The sequence below is a fragment of the Dipodomys merriami genome, unplaced genomic scaffold, assembly GCF_024711535.1.
Source record: "Dipodomys merriami isolate MVZ:Mamm:240054 unplaced genomic scaffold, mDipMer1.0.p SCAF_28, whole genome shotgun sequence".
NCBI classification, from domain to species: domain Eukaryota; kingdom Metazoa; phylum Chordata; class Mammalia; order Rodentia; family Heteromyidae; genus Dipodomys; species Dipodomys merriami.
Window position 1 is genome coordinate 20,318,546 of NW_027204270.1, and position 22,138 is coordinate 20,340,683.

The 22,138-nt window shown below is 45.1% G+C and overlaps 1 protein-coding gene and 1 long non-coding RNA gene across 2 annotated transcripts in view; one reads left to right on the forward strand and one right to left on the reverse strand.

Moving 5' to 3' along the window:
* Positions 1-5,341, reverse strand: part of Kazn (kazrin, periplakin interacting protein) — a 502,475-nt gene extending 497,134 nt beyond the window's left edge. Inside the window, exon 1 of the mRNA XM_070037902.1 lies at positions 5,266-5,341. Coding sequence (XP_069894003.1) covers positions 5,266-5,301 — 36 coding nt within the window. The 5' untranslated portion in view covers positions 5,302-5,341. The remainder of the gene's footprint in view (positions 1-5,265) is intronic.
* Positions 1,772-19,991, forward strand: LOC138838419 (uncharacterized). Its single transcript, XR_011375599.1, has 3 exons — positions 1,772-1,854; positions 16,203-16,309; positions 19,766-19,991. It is a non-coding gene; the product is annotated as an uncharacterized lncRNA (long non-coding RNA).
* The last annotated feature ends 2,147 nt before the right edge of the window (positions 19,992-22,138 follow it).

A 22,138-nucleotide genomic window follows, 5' to 3' on the forward strand; every position in this document is an offset into this window, starting at 1 on the left:
GGCTCAACCACCCTTTCCCACTTGAAGCCAGTCTAGAAGGAGACAGGGCAGGGGCAGGGAGGCTTATCTGTTCCTGTTAACCCAGTCCGGGCATGTTGGAAACCAGCCAGAGTGCATAATGTGTGAGCAACCTGGAGAGCTCCTTAGGCCCTACTTCTACAGACAAGAGAAGAAAAAGCCAGCCATCCAAATTGTGTTCCATCCGGGCTCCTGCCAGGCCCCCAGCCTGCCTCGGATGGCCAGGCTCACCTCCTGCTCATCACCTCCCTCCTGCATGGCAAGAGCCACCAGAGCTTTGGCAAAAAGGCTTCCAAGGCAAAATCACAGAACAGAAGACAGAGGAAGATAGAGAAGGGGAAGAAAAAGGTGGAATATCATTCCATGGCCAATCAAAGAAAGCAGTGGAGAGAAGAGAGGAAGTGGCAAGGAAAAGGAAAATAGGGAGAGAAGAAGAAAGGCTAGACTGGGCGAGGGAGAGAAGGAAGTAGAAGGGCAAAGGGGAAGGAAAGGGCTGAAAAGGAAGGAATAATTCAAATGATAAAGCAACTTTCACACTTTCCTGCCAAACATTTGGGTTTGGGTCAGATCTTGAGCACAGACCTGCTTAGAGGCATGAGGGGGTGTGGGGTGATTTTGTTTTTAGAGGTTGACTTCAAGCCTGGTGCCAGTGGCTCACGCCTGTAATCCTAGCTACTCTGGAGGCTGAGATCTGAGGACCGTGGTTCAAAGCCAGCCCAGGCAGGAAAGCCTGTGAGACTCTTGCCTCCAATAAACTACTCAGAGAAAGCTAGAAGTGGAGCTATGGCTCAAGTGGTAGAGCACTAGCCTTGAGCACAGAGAGACTCAGGGACAGAGCCAGTTCAAGCCCTAGGACCAGCAAAAAAAAAAAAAAAAAAGTTGACTTCATTCCTAGAGATGGGCTGACAGGAAAGGAGGTCTGCGGGAGACTCAGCTGATCTTAAAATGAGGTCCCCAGGCACTTCAAGTGAATGCAAATGTGAGCTGCTCACAGCTCTGGACTGGCCATAGCCCTGTGTAATCCTGGGCCCTGGGTCGTTCCTTGACCAGCCTTCACCCCACAGTCAGTGGGAGGAGCACACCATGCTCTCTGCTCATTTCCCCAAGCATTGGCTCCCCTTTAATAAATCATGAAAGGAGGTCTTGGGGAGAGGGAGAAAGGGAGGGAGGGAGGGGAGGAAAACTGCCAATTGGAGATTGAATTTGCTGTCATCAACCCCTCTGTATACAGAGTCACCCTCATGCCAGTAAGAATTGCTCCCCTGCCCCCACGCTCGGTGTTACGAATCTAATCTCTGATGAGCCTGAGTTAGCATTTTTGAGTGTAGACAGAGCTCTCAGGAACATAAGCCACCAGATCGGGTTTCCAATGCAATCTCAAGAGGATTCTTCATCTCGTTGAGGGGGAGAAGGTACTGCAGACTCAAGGGGCCCTGGACTGCAGATAGAAACACCCTGCTTCTGCAAGACACTCCCAGGCAGGAAGCTTTTAGGGGATGACTGAATCACAGAGGCCCTCTGCGCTGGCCACGAGCCAGCTGTGGCATGCTCCAGGATGGATTGTCAGGCCTGTCAATCACCGCCACCCCCCCCAGTACCACCCCCCCTTCTCATCATCCCTGGGTGATGGGCCTGCTCTGTGTGCACTGTTCTCTGATTGTCAGAGGTGGAATTTCACCGCGGAACACTGCCTTTGTCTTTGACATTCCCACAGGCACGGATTTATTGCTTCCAAGACAACGGATGTGACTTGAATGGATTCTGCCTTGTAAACACTCACCCCTCCGGCAGCCTCTGGCTTCCACGGAATCCTTTTTACCTGACTTCATCCACATGGTAAGCTGGTAAGAATATTTCATCATACATGAATACTATTAAGAGCGTTTCAGGTATGAAACCCGGAGAACTTTTATACTAACCATGTTAAGAGTCGGAGTTCCTACTCAAGGTTTTACATCCTACAATACGTACACCTCACAATGGACATCTGCTACTAGAAAATGCAGCCCCAATTGGGGAGGGAGTGCACATACATACATTCTGCCCACTTCCCACAGCTGAACTTAGAATATGGGACTAAGTGGCCTTCACTGTCGTTGGAAGTGAAGGAGGAAGCAATGTGTAAAAGCAGGTGGAAAACAGCTATGTTTCCAAAGAAGATTTTCATTAAAAATCAAGTATTTCTATAGGAATACGCAAAAGGACAGGAATGTGAAACAGGTTCTATTTGGTGCTGGTGGCAGCAGGAGCAGAGAGGGCAAAAGGAGAGAATGATAGCGGGTACAGAGTCTAAATACTTTATATATTTATGAGGACTGAACAAAACAACGCAGTGAAATTATTCCAAGAAGAGGAGAGGGGCCAAGGAGAGGCAGAGGGGAGCATGGTTTTCATTGGGGGTATACTGTAAGCACTTATGGATATACCACAATGTCATCCCTCTACACAATGAACAGATGCCAATCAAATGGGGGAAATAAAAGCTGAATGAGTGCTTCATGAAAAGAACATATTTCTAGATGTTTCCTTCCAAAGGCAAACCCCCTATCACCTTGGCCATGCCCTGATGGTGAAGTTCCTTATCATTTCACCAACTCAGCAGGGCTAATTGGAGCACATTTGGAACATTCTTTGTGCCAAGGGAATTCAATTCTATTTGATTTCAGCAATGACCTAGGATCAATCCCAACCACAAATGATGTCTGGAAAAGTTACTATATTGGGAAGAACCAGAACTGACAGAGGGAAGTGTTTTTAGGCTAAACTGAGTCCATCCCACTCCATCCTTCATTGATCTAAAAGAAAAAGGAATCTCTATGAGGCCCAAGAGATCACATTGCTTCTGGGCACCATCCTGTGTTCCCAGCTGACTTCCTGCACAAGGAGACCCAACCCATGTGGATTGCAGAGCAAAGAACTTTCTAGAATATCTAGGATCCCTTGCTCAATTTTACCTGGATATTGAGATGAGAACATACTGATAGGTGTCAACAGGAGATTGAAAAAAAAAACCCAGGTAATAAAATATTTCTGCACGGTAGCCACATTTTATGTTTCAATCCCCTTAAATAAAAAAATAAAAAAGGAAATATGGCTACAAACACCAATTAAGAATTCAAGGCTTTAGGAGAACTAGGCATATAATGGGAGAGACTCTTTCTGAGAGCAATGTGAAGTCTTCTTTTTAATAGTCATGTAGTAATTTTCCATCTTTCTGGGATGCAGTGGGAGGACGCATGCACATATAATATGTGATGATCAAATCAGAGTAATGAACATTTCTGTCTCTAAGTATTTGCCCTTTCTTTATGCTGAGAGGTATCAAATTACTCTCTGTTCATTCTTTATAAAAATCTCTAATAAGTTGCTGCAAACTACAACCGCTATTGCTCCTATATCCATAATCCAGGATCTGTTAGATGTTCAAGTGTGTGTGTGTGCACACACACACCAGTACTGGCTTAAATTCAGGGCCAAAACATTGTCCCTGAGCTTATGTGTTCAAAACTAGCATTCTACCATTTGAGCCACAGCTCTACTTCCTGCTTTTTGGTGGCTCATTAGAAAGAAGAGTCTCATGAACTTTCTTTCCTGCCTGGGCTGGCTTCAAGCTGCCATCCTCAGATCTCAGCCTCAGGAGTAGCCTGGATTACAGGCATGCGCTACCAGTGCCCATCTAGGTTCAACACTTTTCAAGTCCACTTCCAGGGCTTAGTGATCTCCGCTGCTGGAGTAGAAGATGGTGCCCGCTAGAATGCACACAGCATCTTTGGGGATTCGTTTACAGTTCCCAGGGCTGGGGTGTCAGCTATAGAACCGGATCCAGGCACTGAGGAAAGCTAAGCCTTTCAAGAACAATTTGCTCTCTTTATTCAGTAAATTGCTCTCCATTTCCCTTTCTTTTTTCACTGAGTTTTAAACATGGCTGTTAGAGTTTCAGAATTCATCTTTTCTCCTCACACCGGCTTGTAGGAGAAAGGAGAATCTGAAGGATTGTTCCTAATGAAGAGGAGAAGAGAGAATGCAGCATAGAAATGAAAGACTGTGCGTAATTGGGGCCAGCTCAACACGGGGGCTCACAGATCCCTGGGGTAGCGTCAAATGTTGACAGGTGAGCTGTGCTCAAAAGCAGAGCCCGCTACCGTCTTACTGGTACAAGATCCGGGTTTCAGGGTTAGTTTAGAAAATAAAACATCACTGCGGTAGAAACAAGAGCAAAGTGACTGTAGTTCAAAGTCTCTGATGCGGAGGAGGAGGATGTGGGAATCTGGGAATCCGTCAACCATTTTAACCACTGTTGTTCAACAGAAAACAAACTCGGGAAGAAAGCTCCAGGGCAAACTCACACATCAGTCGCCAAACCCAAATAACAATTCCTAAAACAATTCTGGATCCTAAAGACAATAAAAAAATCCAGCACCATTTGGCTCCCAAACACAGGAGAAAGTATCAATTCCTTGAAACTACCTGGTGTTTACCATCAACATATCTGGAGAGATTCACCAACAAAGCCAGAAGGAGCAGCTCCATTATTTTTTTTAACATTTCAATAAAATAGCATACCAGGAGAAAACTTGAAAAATAGCATTCAATAAGCTAGATATCTTCTCTAGAACAAATTCATGGCTAGTATTTGAACAAGCAGTGCAGACTTGCAGACTCTAATGAGGCACCAAAATATTCACCAGCACTAAACTACTCATGGAAGCAGTTTGGGGGTGAGTATTTGCTCTACTCTGATGCCTGCTTTGCCTTCTCAGTCTGCATGTAAATGGATATTGTACTTTCTCAAGATGAATAGATCTTTTATAGTTTCAGAGACATTATTTTTAAGCCCTATTCCTTTGATGTAAAAACAAATCTTTTTTTTTTTTTGTACCAGTACTGGTACTTGAACTCAGGGCTTGGGCACTGCCCCTGAGCTTTTTTTTGCTCAAGGCTAGCATTCTACCACTTGAGCCATAGCTCTACTTCTGGCTTTTTCTGCCTGGATTGGATTTGAACAGCAAACCTCACATCTCATCCTCCTAAGTGGCTAGACTATAGGCATGAACCACCTGTGCTTGGCTAAAAAGCAAGCCATTTTTAACATCAAACCCTTATGTCAGACAAATCAGAAATCCAGGATTCACTACATCAAAACAACACAACTTTTGTTTAGGTTTGGAAACAGACTATTCTTAGATGGCTTAGACAAAATCCCAGCACATGCCCAATTATGGCCAATCACCCTGTTGGTCTCTGTACCTGGGTATCCATCAAGAGGTGTCTCATGAGGATCATGGAGCTCTTCAGGGTCTCCTTCTCCGCTGGGGGGAAGGGGTCTTGATCCTCATCCAGAGCCTTTGATTTGGTGACGATAAAGTGGGAAATCTGGTCATTTAAGGTATGCAAGGACTGTACAGCTGTGAAAAACAAAGGAAGAAAATGCAAAATCACAACTAGTAACTTCCAGACAGGGAGTGGCTGAGCTATTTTCCAGAAGAAACCAGGCAGGTATCATGAATCAGGTGCACCCAGAGATTCTTTCAACAAATGGCTGAACAGCCAGTCCGGGGTGCTAGTCACTCTCCAAATGCCAAGACTCTGGAGTTCTTGGGGACACACTCACAGGAAAAGCTGGACTCCCTACGACTTTATGGAGCACCCTACGGTACTGGAGAAACTGAAGAGGATCAAGACAGCACATAGGTACTGACTGTGTGGTAGCAATTTGTGTATGTATATGTGCATGTGTGCCAGTCCTAGGCTTGAACTTGGGACCTAGGTGCTATCCCTGGGCGTCTTTGCTCAAGACTAATAATGCTCTATCACTTGAGCCATAGCACCACTTTCAGTTTTTTGCTAGCTCACTGGAGATAAGCATTTCGTGGACTTTCCTGTCTTAGCTGGCCTCAAACCGTGATCCTCAGACCTAAGCCTCCTGAACAGCTAGGATTACAGATGTGAGCCACTGGCACCTGGCTCTACGATAGCAATTTTTAACATGACACTAGGGGACAGTGAGAGCCTGGATTTCCATTTATGATCGTACAAATGTACTATTTTACCTGTGGCCAGATTTTCCAATCACTGCCATGCGTGGCCAGGAAAGATCATTATTTCTCAACAATTCCCACAACACTTTCCATTTGACAAGTTTTAATTAAGATTAGGATTTTCCTTGGTTTTTTAAATTATTATCTACATTTTTCTTACAAGGCTTAAGACTAATTTCTTATCTCTCTTTCCATTCCGTGCATTTGGTAAGGGCCTGGGGCATTCTGTTTTCTTTTGCTTGGATCTTTTGGTTTACTATTAAATGTCCAACAACTAGATAAACTGTTAGATAGAAGGTGCTCAGTAAATAGGGTCAAATTAATTCCTTTCGACTTCCTTGAATAAAATTTACCTTCCTTTTAGAATCTCTGTAACTGTCATGTAAATCTGTGCCTTTATACCAAAAGTACGTCTTAACATTCTCAGTAAAGCTATCACATTGACCACAGTTCTAAGTGGAAGGAAATTGGCAAAGGGGTGCATATCAGAGACTTGAAGATTTGGGCTTCCTGGCACAGGCAGTAAAAGGGCCCAGGTTCTGTCTTCTGGAAAGAACTAGAAAACTGGACAATATTGTAGACACAGCTGTATTTTTTTTTGCCATTGCACAAAAGACAGCAGCAGGGATCAATGGGCCCTGGTAAGCAGAAAAACAAAGTTTCATGCTGTTACTTCCGTGTATTGGGCAAGGAGAGAAATTCTAGACTTCAGCACCGAGGAGGAGAAGGTAATGATAGCCAAGTCGCTGAGTCTTCCTGACAAGGCTCAGGTGTACAATGTCTACCATCCAGGTACTGAAGTCCCAGGATAAGTGTAGGAGGAACAGAAATCATATCTGAAAAAATCATAAGAATTCTTTTTTTCCAGTTTGATAAAACTCTATATCTGCAAATTCAAGAATCTCAATAAATCCTAAAGCAGTACAAACACAAAGAAAATACACCAAGGTGTATAACCATCAAAGTAACACACACATACACACACACATACACACACACACACACACACACACACGAAGGAAGGAGGAGAGACAGAAACACAGGAAAGAGACAGAAACAGACGGGGGTACAGAGATAGAGGCAGACAGAATATTAAAATTAACCAGAGAAACAAAGTGTATAGCAGAGAAACAATGATATTAATGCCTCATCAGAATCTATGCATATAATTCAAAGGAGAATTATTATTATTATTATTATTATTATTTATTTGTCAGTCCTTGGACTTGAACTCAGGGTCTAGGCTGTGTCACTGAGCCTCTTTGTGCGCAAAGCTAGCCCAAGCACCACTTCCAGTTTCCTAATAGTTAATTGGAGATAAGAGTCTTATAGACTTTCCTCCCTGGGTTGGCTTCAAGCTGGGATCCTCAGATCTCAGCCTCCTGAGTAGCTAGGGTTACAGATATGAACCACAACCATTAGGTGGAGGCAGATTTTTTTTAAGTTCTGAAAGAAAAAACTTACCAACTTATAAGTCCATACCTAATAATTATATCTGTATAAAAAATGAAAATGAATGAAGGAGAGAGCTCATCTCCAACCAACATGCACTGGAAGAAATGTTCAAGGAATTTCCTCAGGCAAGAGGGCATGAAAAAAGGAGTATTTGCAAAAGGAAATATATGATACTAAGACACATATGTTTTGGTCTCATCCTAGATTCATTTAAAAAATAGTATGGATAGCTTAAAGCAAAAAATAATAACATATTGTGGGTTTTATAATGTACATGAAAAAAATATATGTCAAAGAATGATAGGCTCAAGAATGAAGGGAGCCAAATGAAAGAAACTTTAGAAGAGTCAAATAGTGTACATCATGTGCTATGCTTATTTTCAGGTAAGAGTATTTCAGGTACGAGATCTCTGTTATAACTTTTTGTGTAAGGTCTAAGAGTAATTAGTAAATAACTACACACACGATGGTTTTGAATTGTGGAAAATTAGGCTATAGCTTTGGGGAAAGGGAGGAAGGGAGATACAGGAAGTGACATCAGAGTAGTTCCTGTAGGAAGTGACATCAGAGCATAGGAAGACTCTTGACATTGTTTCATGGGCTGAGCAGGGTAGGAGAGGATGGGGAGGGGAACTAAGCCAAAAAAAGATGAACTAGAAAACCTGGCACCTGAATACTGCTACTCAGCTTCCCTTCCTCCACCAGAGGTAGCTAGAACCATCCAAAGGTCCAAGCACCCAGGTGTTATCCTGTCCCTGGGCAGTGAAGTGGAGACAGCTTTCAGCACACACCTCAACATGAGAGCAGCCGCGATTGGTGCAGGAATGACAGCCACATGACATGCTTAAGGCAGAAGGGACCAGAGAGAGCAGAGAGAGCGCTGCTGCCCTGGCACCCTCGTGACCCACCTGCTGGGTCCCCTGTGCCACTGAGGTTGAGGATATCCAGAAATGACCAGAAGGAGGTTCACGGATCTGAACACAGCCCAGGGCACAATCCAGAGGCTGCCTGAAAACCCAGAAGGAGCAGAGGAAGAGATAGAGTAAGGAAAACAATGCCAATCAATAATTTCTCCAGAAAACACTGTTTGAACCAGAAGCGACGGAGGTTACCCTCAGCAGACAAATGTCACTGAATTGTATTGCAGAACAGTGAGAAGATGGGGGCCACAAATGACTTCTGGAGTTGTGACTGAACTTCCCATAGACCTTCTATAGGTTGACTTTGCATCTAGGATGGTTGCGACCATAAGTGGAAAGAGAAATTCTAGCCAGGCATTCCCACAGCCTAGGACCAGTATCTGTAGAATTCATGTCTCAGGTCTGTCCAGTGCCCTGTGTTCCTGCCCTACCTCCCAGCATGCACTGCAGTCCCTGGTTCAGGGACTGCCACCCTCCCTGGGAATTCCAAGGATGGCCTGACTCCTAGAGAACGTACAGGCCCTGCTCTGATGAAGCAATCGTGTTGGGTCTCAGGGACAGAATGACGGTCAGCAGTGTCCTTCTAATGCACCTATTCCAACTCTGCCTGTCCTTGTTCCAGCAACTTGAACCTCGGCCATCAATGCCTGCTGCAACTCTCTCTTGTTTCTCAACTCAGAAGATAAACCAAAAGAGCTGAGGATTGCCTCAGAGAACCTGCCACACTGTAATCTGATTGCTTGGTTCAAAATCCATCTGTAATAGGTTTAATTACTGGTTAAAAAAAACACCCTTCTCCAAACCTATTCTTAAAAAGCCCTTTCTAAACAACCCTCCTTGTGGTAGAAACATAATGCCTGCCTTTGCTGATTTCACACTGTGATAAGTGGCTTGCTTGGGCCATGGGAACGTGAGCCAACAGGAGTGCAGATATGACCCAGAAGAATCGGTAAGAACCACCATGTGTTACTCTGGCCCTTCTTTTCTCTTTACCACCGGCAAAGCTCAGACTCCAGCAGGAGGGAGATCCAGAGGTGGGAAATAAGCCTTTGCTGTTTATTATAAAGCCCTCATGTGTGGGTGCAGCATAGACTAGTGAAGGCTGGCTGACCTTAAGAGTCTCCAGACCACATGGTCTGGATTCCCTTGCTCACCATGGTGCCCAGCACATTGGGAAGTTCTCAGTCAATGTTAGCTGCTGCTAGTGCTGCAGATCAGTGGTAGAGGAGAAATCCAGAGCTCATTTGTTTATACAACAGGTGAGATCCAAGGCCAGGACTGTCCAATGCCTGCTCTCATGACCTTACCTGTTGACCCTGAATGCGTATCACAAGTCAGCTGAGTGGGCTGCCGAAAAAGAAGGGCAGGGGCCACAAGCCATTTTTGTCTTCTGCAAATAAATAACGCATGTATGCCCAGGGTTTGAAGCCTTCCCTTGATGCCCAGTATCAAGTACTCACATTTCTTGAATCTCCCTCCTTCCCCCTCAGAGCTCCTTCATTGATAACAAACTAGCACTTTATTATTATTATTATTATATTTATATTTATATTATTATATTATTGTTATTATTAATAGACTAGCAAATATTCCTGGAGAACTCACTATATGGTGAGCACTGTGCCATGTGTTTTATGGAATTATCTCATTTACCCAGCCCCAAAGAGTCTATTGAACTACACACCATCCTTGCTTCTATAGATGAAGGGACTTGCTGGGCTCTTATAATCAGACAGTGACAGAGGTGGGACTCACACCCAGGTAGGGGCCAAGCACACAACCCTCCATTATCCCACCCACTCCCTGGTTAGATATCTACCCACCTACTTCTCCATGCTGGTCACTTCCTCTGAACCCAAGCCATGGAGGAGGCACAGGGGTCAACCCTTTACACCTTAATAGATAGGAGAGAGAGAGGGGAGGAGGAGTGGGGAGGAGAGACAGGAGGAGAGGGAGAGCAGGGGAGTGGTGAGAGGGAAGAGGAGAGGAGAGGAAGAGGAGGAGGGAGAGGGAGAGGGCAGAAGGACAGGAGTGGAGAGGAAGAGAGAGATCTCCCATTCCCCTAAGATTTGAGAGAGCATGTACCTAGACAGCCTGCCCTGAGTCTCCAATCTCTCTGTCCCACCCACCAGCTACATAGCGTTGGGTGGGGTCCCCAAGGCTCAGCTTCCCCAGCTGTGGACAGGGATAAACAGTGATAAGAATGTCTCCCTCACAGAGTTACCTCATGTGCTTCATGCAGGTGACACCCACCGTACCTATCACAAAGTAAGTGCATGAAAAATGTGGGCAATTATGATAATTAGCCCAGACTTTGCACGGCAAGCCCTACAACGTGCTGATATCAACTAATTGTCATGTTTATAACGGAGGTTAATTACGAAGTCCTTGTTACCTAAATGAGCCCAACGTGGCCTCTTGTGTAGTGAGCCCTAGGTTATTTCTTTTCTCCTCTGTGAGCGGAGACCTCTTAGCTCAAGTGCTTGCCAACGTCAAACTCAAATAATTACATATCCAAATCACTCGGGCAAGATGATTTCAGCCATCCGCAGCCTGTCTGTCTTGTAGACCTCCTGCCCTACAAACACGCACAAAGTTGCACCTCATATCTGAGAGCCATGCACAGCACAGGCTCTAACCATGCTTCCAGATGCAGAAAGACCTCCCGAGACACCATCAGTGCCCTTGGCCGGGAGTCTCATAGACTCCACTATTCCTCTGTAGGAAGCTTCTTGGCCCTCTTCCCCTTCTGGGTGGGACCCCTGCCCCTCTGGACAGTGTCCCCCCACTTTCAAGCCTGTCCCTAGTGTTGGCCCAAGAAAGCCTGTATGAGCCACTGCCCCAACCCCCCCAGTGACCAGGCCCTCAGATCTCTGGAGCCCCCGTCATTACCTTCCTGACCAAGGATGGTGAGTTCTCAGTCACCTCCATGCCAGCACTTCCCAAACAGGAAGCAATGCCCCTGCCTTCCTGTGGCGGTGAATCCAGACTCCTCCAGGCAGGTCTCCTGGTTAGGCTTGTGTGAGGGGACTTCTCCTCTCTCAGCCTTTACTAGAATCTCACCACCACACCTGCAGATTTTAGAAGGGTGGTCCATCCTTCAGGTCTGGCCCATCCCCAGCTGTCTGCATCTGTAGCAGTGATTGGCTCAGGAAAAAGAGCATATGATCAAGCCAGCCTCAGATCAAACCCCAGGACCACACCATGGTGTTATTAAAGGAAATAGTCTGTCTCACGTGGGATTGGCAAAGCTGTGGCCTTGTGGGGCAGCTGGTGGCCTTCCTAGTTGTTATTTGAGAATAAACCCAACAGGGGAACAGGGCAAGTAAGTAGAGGGCAGGCAAAGAGGTTCTTGACCACATCAGCACCATCCATGTTCAGCCACCACAGACTCAGTTAGTGGTGGTTGGGGGGGGGGTCTTTCCTCAGTACATCCGGGTTTCGGCTTGCAAGTAACCACCTGTGTCCCTGAGCACAAAGATGCCTATGCTTTTCCTTGATTTTAGTTGTTCCTTGTGTGATTGTTTCTTAAATGCCTGCCTCTCTCTGGGACAGGTTAAAGGTGATCTTAATTTTTTTAATTTTTTAAAATAACACCTCTAATTGAGAAATGACATCTGAATTTCACCCTTTCTCAGTCAGGCTGACTTTGGTGACAGAAATGACACTTTGAGATTCTTAAGCCCAAGCCATAAGAGGTCTGGAGCTTCTACTTGTGGTTCATGGTGAAGCTAGCAGACAGAAGATACCAGACAGAGGATGACAGTGGCTCACACCTGTTATCTTAGCTGCTCAGGAGGTTGAGATCCACAGGCTCACAGTTCAAGGCCAAGCAGGAAAGTCTCTGAGACTTCATCTCCAAAACAACCAGCAAAAAAATCTGGGCTGGAGGTGTGGCTCAAGTGGTGGAACATGACAAGTGAAGCCAAGCAAACACAAAGGTTCTGAGAACAAGCTGGTATTAAAATAAAAAAAGGCTAATTAATCCAAGACCACCATACTCCAAGGAAACCCACATTCATAGACAGAGATGGACAGGCGTTGGCCAGCTGTAGCTCTTCCAGCATTCTTGCCATGTGCCATGTATATGAGAGAAAGAATCCACATATATGAGGGAAAGAATCAATCTGGAATATTCCAATCCTGGAAGACACAATACAAAGAAGAACCAAGAAATCCAGCTATCTACCATGACCGAGACTCTTAGACATATGAAATCAACCATCCCCATTTTCCAGAGCATTCCAGACACAGCCCTGGCACTGTGCAGCAGAACCTAGCTGCCCCTCTCTACCACCCTCCCACCCCCACCCTCCAAATCCTGGCCAACAAAACTGCAGTACAGTACAATTACGCATTCAAACTGGGCACTGGTGGCTCACGCTTGTAATGCTAACTACTCAGGAGGCTGAGATCTGAGGATTGTGGTTTGAAACCATCCCAGGCAGAAAAGTCTATGAGACTCTTATCTCCAATTAACCAGCAAAAAAAGCTGAAGTGGAGCTGTGGCTCAAGTGATAAAGCATCAGCCTTGAGCAAAAAAACCAACTGAGAAGGCAAGGCTCTGAGATCAACCCCAGTACCAACACAAAATAATAATGATGATGATGATAACAACAATAATAATAATGTGTTGATTTTGCATTCCCAGCCTGGGGGAAGCTTGTCACATACCAACTGTAATGTGACAGTGACAGTGGCTTTCAGGTTATCACCACGATGTCAGCCTGCAGAATAGCACAGCATATGTGTCCAAAAGAAAGAAAAAGACTCTAAAAATGCTGGGATGAAGAAGTCAACACCCACCACTTTGTTCCCAGCCCCCTCCCTGCTCACCTTTTGAATCAAGTCTTTTCTATTTGGAGTGTGTGTGTGTGTGTGTGTGTGTGTGTGTGTGTGTGTGTGTGTGTGTGTGTGTGTGTGTGTGTGTGTGTGTGTGTGTGTGTGTGTGTGTGTGTGTGTGTGTGTGTGTGTGTGTGTGTGTGTGTGTGTGTGTGTGTGTGTGTGTGTGTGTGTGTGTGTAAACTAAATAATGCAGCAATTAACCTGTCTGAAGCATTGTAGAATGAAGAGCCTTATCTATGCCTTCTTCCCTACCAGGAATCAGGAAATGGAGTCATAAAACTTAGTTTATTCTACCAGTTGTTGTGAGAACATAAAATGATGTCCAATTTATCTCATGTTCTTTTGGCCTACAAATTTGAGAAGATGTATATTTTCTGGAACAGGCTTGTTGATATGAAGTGTTCGTTTGCATTTCACTAAATATAAATGAGTCCTTACTTTGGTGTCATATAAAGATGGCACCTTTATGGGTTGGCGGAAAGAAAACATGACAAGCCACAATGTTGTAGGGGGGTGGGGGGAAGGGGAATAAGAAAAACAGAGAAGTAACACATAAAATGTCCTAATGTTTTCAGAAGAGGAATCTCAGCTTGCCATCCTATACCTCTGCCTTTATGGGTTAGATGAAGTATGAAACGTGAAATAATAATACGACCCTCAGTGCTCATTTTATGCAGACGAGACCAGATGTCATCGGCAATGGGCGATTGTACTTTTTTAATAGAAAAATATACCTGATGAATCATATCGTGAGACAGGTTCATCACACGAAACTCCATGGATTTTATGATCTTGTATTTCTATGGCCCATAGATGCGAACTAACAATCAGATTGATCTCCACATGTGAATCAACCTTTGCCTTTTGTGGATTTCCAAGGCTGTGATGCATTTTGCGGTAAAGTGCCCATAAGTTTCCAGTTCCTGCCTTAATACAGGCTCATTAAATAAATGAAGCCTAAATAATTCAGATGTGTTTCCCCCTCATTGTTATATTAAAGCTCATCCTGTAATTCAAAAGTGGAGGCAACAATGTGGAGGAATCAGAACCCTTGTGAGCTTGCTGCCAGGAGAATAGTTCAGAGTTCCAAAGTGAAAGATGTAGTTTCCATATGATCTGTCAAGGTATAGCAGGAAAAGAATGGGAACAGATGTCTGGATCAACACAATCAGCTTCACCTGCAATAGCGAAAGATGGAAACAGACCAACCGCCCTGTGTTGATGAATGGCTAAGTAAAACATGATACAGTACATCCATTCAATGGAACATTACCCAGCCATAAAAACGGAATAAAGTACCCATTCAATGGAACGGTTACTTGACCATAAAAAAATAAAGGAATCAAGTACCAACACATGACGTCGTTGAACCTCAGATGAACTTCCTCTTAGTCTGTAAGCTTGCCCTGGCTGGCTTTGCTACCATGATGGGGGAACCGTACTTCATACAGACGCTCTTCAACTCATAATGGGTGACAGCTGGATGAGCCCATGGGAGATAGAAAACATCCTAAGTTCCACCAATGACATCATAGCTCAGACTGTGAGGGCACCTCCCAGGAAGGAGCCAGCCTGCCCAGCCTGCCCATCTGGAGGTACACCAGGAGAAGATCTGAATTCGAATCAAAGCACAGTTTCTATTGTACCCATTGCCTCCTGACCATGGTAATTAAGGGACCATCCGCTGTCTCCCCACAGAACTCTTTTTTTTTTTTTTTTTTGCCAGACCTGGGGCTTGAACTCAGGTCCTGGGCACTGTCCCTGAGCTTCTTTTGCACAAGGCTAGTGCTCTACCACTTGAGCCACAGCATCACTTCTATTTCTGTTTATGTGGCACTGAGGAATCGAACCTAGGACTTCATGCATGCTAAGCAAGCACTCTACCACTAAGCCACCTTCCCAGCCCCGCCCCCCCCCCCCCAGAACTCTTAACACTGCTGGCACTTGCCTACGGTCCCTAGGCTTCCAGGCTACATTTGTTCATTCGCTCGTGTGTACCGGGCCATTCGCTTGGGCTGCTCAGAACAAAGCAAAGGCACCACTACCGCAGATGGCAGCTGCTGTGAATGAGCATGCGCTGTGCACCCTCACACCCCCCTACGGTGCTGAGCCCTTGGCCCTCGTCCTTCTGTCCAGGAGCAGAAGCTGGCCACAGCTCCGGGACTGTGCATGTGAAGGGCTCCACGGCCGGGGTGTGGGGTGAAAGGCTGCCTTGACGTGGGTCCAGGCGTGTGAACCACGTGGCTGACACCACATCCACAATTCTAAGATTTCCAACAGCCTGGCATTCAAGTCACACAGCCCTGGTACCAGTGCTCCATCCTCCATTGCCACGAGGAAGCTGCCCGCTGGGGGCTCTTATCTCCATGAGACTAGATGTACAGGTCACGGCCCTCTGCACTGCCATGCCACCAGATAGAAGGTGCATGCATAGCCCCCTCTCAGGTCCCCAGATGCCAAAGGACCACTGGTCCATAGACCTCACACACAGCTTCTGTCTGCACCCCAAAGCGCCCCCCCCAAGTCTGGAAAGGAATACATTAGAATGAAGGCACCTGTGAGAAATGGAGTATGGCAAGATGCCGTAGGCAGAAGCCCTGCCCGGGCATGAGGCACGAGCCTCCTTTGAATGTCCTTGTCCCAGTAAACATGGGCTTTGGCTGGAGGAGGTAACTGCAGAGCTAGGCGAGTGCCCTCCCCTTGCTGGCCTCACTTCATGCCTGGAGCCTATTATCTGGGCAGAAAATAGCCACCGCTCAGCCCTGCTAGGCATCCTGAAGGATAGACTGGGGGCTCTCAGTTGCAGCTAGCTTTTCTATTCTACACCCCAGTTCTAGCCAGGGTCTCTCAATGCTCTTCCCCTCCCACTGCAAAGGCTTTTCATCCCCTGTCACCCCTCACCCCTTCCTCTCTCTGATTTCTCCAGACGCTCCCAGATTCGGTGCATCCAGTGCACAGGCTGACGCGCACTTTCCACATTACACAGCCGGCACCCCCATGTCCAGATGCCAGTGGCCACATCCCCCTCCTCCGGTGAGCTACCAGGGCCTGGGGCGTTGCAAGGGGGAACTCTGCTCTGATGACATTAATGGAATGGAAGGCCGGAAGTCCTATGCAATTTTTTAATAAACTATATAAAATTTAGAAGATGGTTCTTCTGCTGACCCTTGACCTTGACCTTCAGGTTCATAGCCCTGTTCCCTCTTCATCGGAAATGCTTCCATGGCAAAACTGGAGAATCTGAGCCATCTTCACCTCAAGCTGCAGAACAGACTGGCCATGTGGGTAGCTTAGAGCTACCCGGAGTGTTTCAGGGCTGCACATGGGATGAGAGCATGCTGAACCTCAGGTGTTGCTCTCTCAGATACTGTATCGAGAGAATAAAAAGTCTGAGTTACAGGAAAGGAGGAGGAATGAGGAGAAAGGGAGGAAAGGAGAAGGGAAGGGACAAGAAAGGAAGGACAATGACTATGTTTACTGCAGCCTTATTTACCATAGCTAAGACATGGAACCAACCCAGATGCCCCTCAGTAGATGAATGGATCAAGAACATGTGGTATATATACCCAATGGAATTCTAGGCCTCCATCAGAAAGAATGGCATTGCCCCATTTGTTAGGAACTGGAAAGACTTGGAAAAAATTATATTAAGTGAAGTAAGCCAGGCCCAAAGAAACATAGGTCCCATGGTTTCCCTTATTTGCAATAACTAGAATATGTCTGAGTCAAGCAGAAAAGGTCAGATAAGTTGATGTTAGGGAAATGAACCCTAAGATATGTATTCAAATGTTTTTTTTCTTTCAGGTGATTGTTTCTAACACATTTATAAGATGATTTCTTTGTTGCTTTGTATGTTCCTTCTCCACAGTATAACCCCTGCTTTCACTGTATTTGAGGTTGGTATAATTTGTGGAGGGGAAGGGAAAAAACAAATCGTTTAAATAGGGATACAGGTGGACCATTGCAACAATGAGATGTACAAGTCGTTATGTTGAAAACGAACTTTACAACTTTGGTGGGGGGGAGGAGGATTGGGTAGGGAGGGCTGGGGGAGGATGGGAAGGGATGGGAAGGGGAAACAAAGGAGGAGGCTACAATGCTTGATAAGAAATGTACTCATTATCTTGCCCATGTAATTGTAACCCCTCTGTACAGTATTTTCACAATAAAAAAAAACATAAAAAAAATAAAAAAAGAAAGGAAGGACATGGAGGGAACTGAGATTTGCAGGGAGATGACTTTTTAAGTCTCCCACAAATAGCCAAGAGAGCATCTTATCAAAACATTCCAGACATTAAAAAGAAGTGGATGGTCTGACCCATCACCAAAGAAATGAGGATAAAAAACTTCTTGTATTAGGTAGCTATGGATGCGTAACAAATTGTTCCCATAAAACAACAATGTTACTGCTGTGCACAGTTCCCAATCAAATAATGTAACCTATGACCCCAATGGGGAAATGGAGGCATTCCTTTTTGAAGACACATCAGGGAAAAGACCTGGAGTTATCTCTGTTTTGGGGGGTACTGGAGTTTGAACTCAGGGCCTCATGCTCACTAAACAGGTTCTCTGTCACTTGAGTTATGCCCCAGTGATTACTTTTGCTTCATTATTATTTATTTATTGTTGGAGTCTTATAATTTATTTTTTCTCCAAAGCTGACTATGGGCCTCAATCCTCCTACCTTTACATCCCTGTAACTGGGAGTAATACAGACCCCCATATACCCAACTTGTTGCTTGAGATGAGGATCTCATTGATTTTTTTGAGGGGGTGGGCCTGAGATAACCTTGAGCTGCAGTCCTCCTGGTCCCCCCCCCCTTCTGAGTAGCTGTGATTATAGGCATGAGCCACCATTCCTAGCCCTGTGTTAATCTCTCTTGAATCATTCACCCAGGACATTGGCCATCTCAAAAGGCAATCTACCCACCGTTACCCACTCAGATGAGTACACCCAAGCTGGCAGCCTGACAAGTTTCCCAGGAGAAACCCTAAGACTGCACCATTTGGCTAAGCCATTCTTGATTTCCAGGCTTATACAAACCCTGAAGTAGCCAAATGACCTGCAGTTTTAAGCCACTGGTATGGGTGTAAATTTATTTAAGCAGTAATAGAAAATTAATATAGACTTCTCATACTTACGAGTAGAGAATAACAAAAGAAGAAGAAGAGAAGAAGAAGGAGAAGGAGAAGAAGAAGGAGGAGGAGGAGGAGAAGGAGGAGGAAGAAGGAGGAGGAGGAGGAGGAGGAGGAGGAGGAGGAGGAGGAGGAGGAGGAGGAGGAGGAGGAGGGAGGAGGAGGGAGGAGGAGGGAGGGAGGGAGGGAGGGACGGAGGGAGGGAGGGACGGAGGGAGGAGGAGGAGCAGCAGCAGCAGCAGCAGCAGCACTAAAACCATGGTTGGTGGGGCTGGAGGTGTTTGGAGGACAATATGCAAAGTCGACCACACAGGAAATTGGAAGAAATGTTATTGGAAAATGGGGAAAGGGGACTCATGCAGTGCTAGCAGGATTCAATAATACCATTGCCTCTGGGGCTGTGGGAAGTAGGAAATACATCTTTTAGGCTGGACCATCTAGCCAGGGAGATCTGCGGCCAGTGTTGAAGATGCCACCTGATAGCACCCCATGCTGCTGAAAACTGCAGGCAGACTGAAAGGCGGCCATTAAAGGAGATTGTGGGCAGGGCAGCCTCAACCTAGAAGACTGGGAAATCCCATTCATCCTGGGGTGAAAGCTAAGGAATGGGTTCTCAGGCAAAAGGAAAATGGACAGTGCAGAAGTGTCTCACCCCACATCTGGTAATCCTTTGCCGTCTGCCTCTGAGGACGGAGGCAGTTCTACACAAAGTCCCACATGGCAGGGAACAGAGGCCTTTTGCTAAACCTAGCTCAAACCTGTCTCCCATGTGCATCTTGAAAACAGATCCAAAGTCCCAGTTCGCCACCCACAGTCAGACAAACCAGTATTATTTCTGAATCAGAACCAGCCAAGTAGCTGCTCCTGATTTCTAGCCTCACAGATACTGAGAGCTCCAAATTTGCTATTGTTTTTATTTGGAGGTGGTGGACAGGACTAGGGGTTTGAACTCAGGCCCTCATACTCACTTGAGTGGCACAGTACCACTTGAGCCATGCCTCCAACTTTGCTTTTGCCCTGTTCTTTTGGAGATAGAGTCTTGAAAACTTTTCTGCCTAGCCTGGCCTCCAACTGTGATCCTCCACATCTCAACTTCCTGAGTAGCTAGGATTTCAGACATCAGGCTCTGGTGTCCAGCAGAATTGGCTATTGTTTTAAGCCATTCTGTTTGGGTTTCCTGTCTGTTATAGCAGTAGATAACAGATATGGAAGAGATTTTAATTGTGTTCTAAGAGAAGTTTTGGTTTTGTGCCAGCAACGTGACAAAAACCTCATCTTGTATTCAACTGTATCCTAAAGACTTTCACTTAAGCAGCACTTAATTCTACCCATGTTTTCTTGGTTTTCTTCCAGAGTGAAGAAGGACGGTTCTTCCCACCCTAGAAATGCTTGAAGGACAAATCCTAATATAACCGCAAAGATTCCACTGAGCCACAAAGATAAGCCCTCTTATCAGCAAGGAATTATTCCCACTGGTAGAGCAGTGGAGAGATGAAGTCTTTCATTTGTCATCAGATGCAACTTTCTAAAAATAAAATAAATACCCACGGCTTCAGGAAAATGGTAACAAGTGTCAGTGGCCACCTCTGAGGATAATTCAGGCATGCATCTTCCATGGGAACAGAATGATAGAATAAATAGGGGTCCCCTGAACAAGCCCCCAAATCCATTTACTTCCAGCTAAGCAAGAGCTGAAAGCCAAAATTTTATCAAAGAGCTTAAACAAAGTAAAACAACAAACAAATGAATTAAGTTGTTCTCTTTGGGGATTTTATTATATTTTTATTCTCTCTTTTGTTTTCCTTCTTAAACTGACCGGGTCATGGGTCATGTTTATATCACGGCCATAATCCCACTGTGCTCCCCCAAATAAAATTCACCAGAGGGGAATCTTCCGGGGGAGATGGCCATGGATAATGAGGTGCTGAGCCCCACTGCCCTCAGCCTGACCCAGGGCCAAGGCACCTCACCCTCGTCTTTCAACGGCCTGTGGCTCACAGCTTGCTATAAAATAAATAAATAAATAGGATCCACTTTTGTTCTGGGTGCTAACATTTGGGGACCCTATTTCATAGATCTCACCACGAATGATGCATTCAACAGACTAGTATCCCTGTGTTGACAGAGAGACTGTCTGTCCATCTTTTCATTTTTATCACTATCCAGAGAGCCTGTTGCAAGATGGACTAAATAGTAGCTCAATTAACCGCTGAACCTACAAAAAATATTAATGGGACTATAACCAGATCTGGACAGGCCAACAAAAAAAAATATCAAGCTGATTATTTTCATTGCTTCCAAGGAAGTGTACAAAATCTTGCTTTCACAGAATGACATTTAACAGAGAAAATAATCAAGAAACGGCCTTGTGGGGACCATAGCCATTATGTCCTCTGAAAAAGAACACAAAAGAAGAAAGGAAAGAAGGAAGGAAGGAAGGAAGGAAGGAAGGAAGGAAGGAAGGAAGGAAGGAAGGAGGGAGGGAAGGAAGGGAAGGAAAGAAAGAAAGAAAGAAAGAAAGAAAGAAAGAAAGAAAGAAAGAAAGAAAGAAAGAAAGAAAGAAAGAGACCTCAACAAGCTTCCAGTATCTTTCCGAGAGTGGTACTGAGATGGTAAGAATGATGTTACTTCAATCACCACATTCCTTTCTTTATTTCCTCTACAGTTCAAACACAGACTCTGTCAATTATAAAACGAACCCTCCTGCTATCATTGCAAATGATGTCACCAGAGTGATCATGAGGAGACATGAAATCACTCAAATGACCTCAATACATCATCAAAAGAAGCTGGGTGTCAGTGCTCACGCCTATAATCCTGGCTCCTCAGGAGCCAGGCAGAAATGTCTGAGACTCATCTCTAATTTAACTAGCAAAATACCAGACTGGAGGTGTGAGTCAAGTGATAGAGGTACCAGCCCAGCAAAGCAAGCAAGATGAGCAAAAGGAAAGTCCTGAGTTCAAATTCTGGTTAATGGCAGGGAAGAGAAAGAGAGAGAGAGAGAGAACACATACACATTGCATAGATTTGTAATAATGTTTCATATATGGATCTAATTGAAAACAAACACACAGGCTTATTCCTACTTGATATTATTACCTATAGTTATTTTTGTCCTTGATGTCTTATTTTTTTAATTTCCTACTTTGAACACATATCAGTTTATGTCATTTGATTATAATTATTCATTGGTTCTAATAAACATGAAAACAGTCTGAGTACCGGTGCTCATACCTGTAGTCTAACCTGCTTGGGAGGCTGTGATCACTCGGGCTGTGAGCTGAAGCCAGCATGGGCAGATGTTACATCATGTTACATCATGAGATGTAACACCCATCTCCTAACACCCAGCCTAAAGCAGGCATCTCACCCTGCCACATAGCAGGGCAGGAAGTAAGACCCTCATTTCAAAAATAACAATCAAGCCGACTCCGGTACTTCACACTTCAAATACTAGGTACTCAGGAGGCTGAGAATCATAGTTCAAAGCTAGCCTGGACAAGAACATCTATGAGACTGTTATCTCCAATGAACAACCCCCAAAAAACTGGAAGTGGATATGTGATTCATATTCTAGGTAAATGATTTACTCATGTGACTTACTCATCTACAGTACTAGATGAGCTAAAAAAGAAGAAGGAGGAAAAGAAAGAAAGAAAGAAAGAAAGAAAGAAAGAAAGAAAGAAAGAAAGAAAGAAAGAAAGAAAGAAAGAAAGAAAGAGAGAG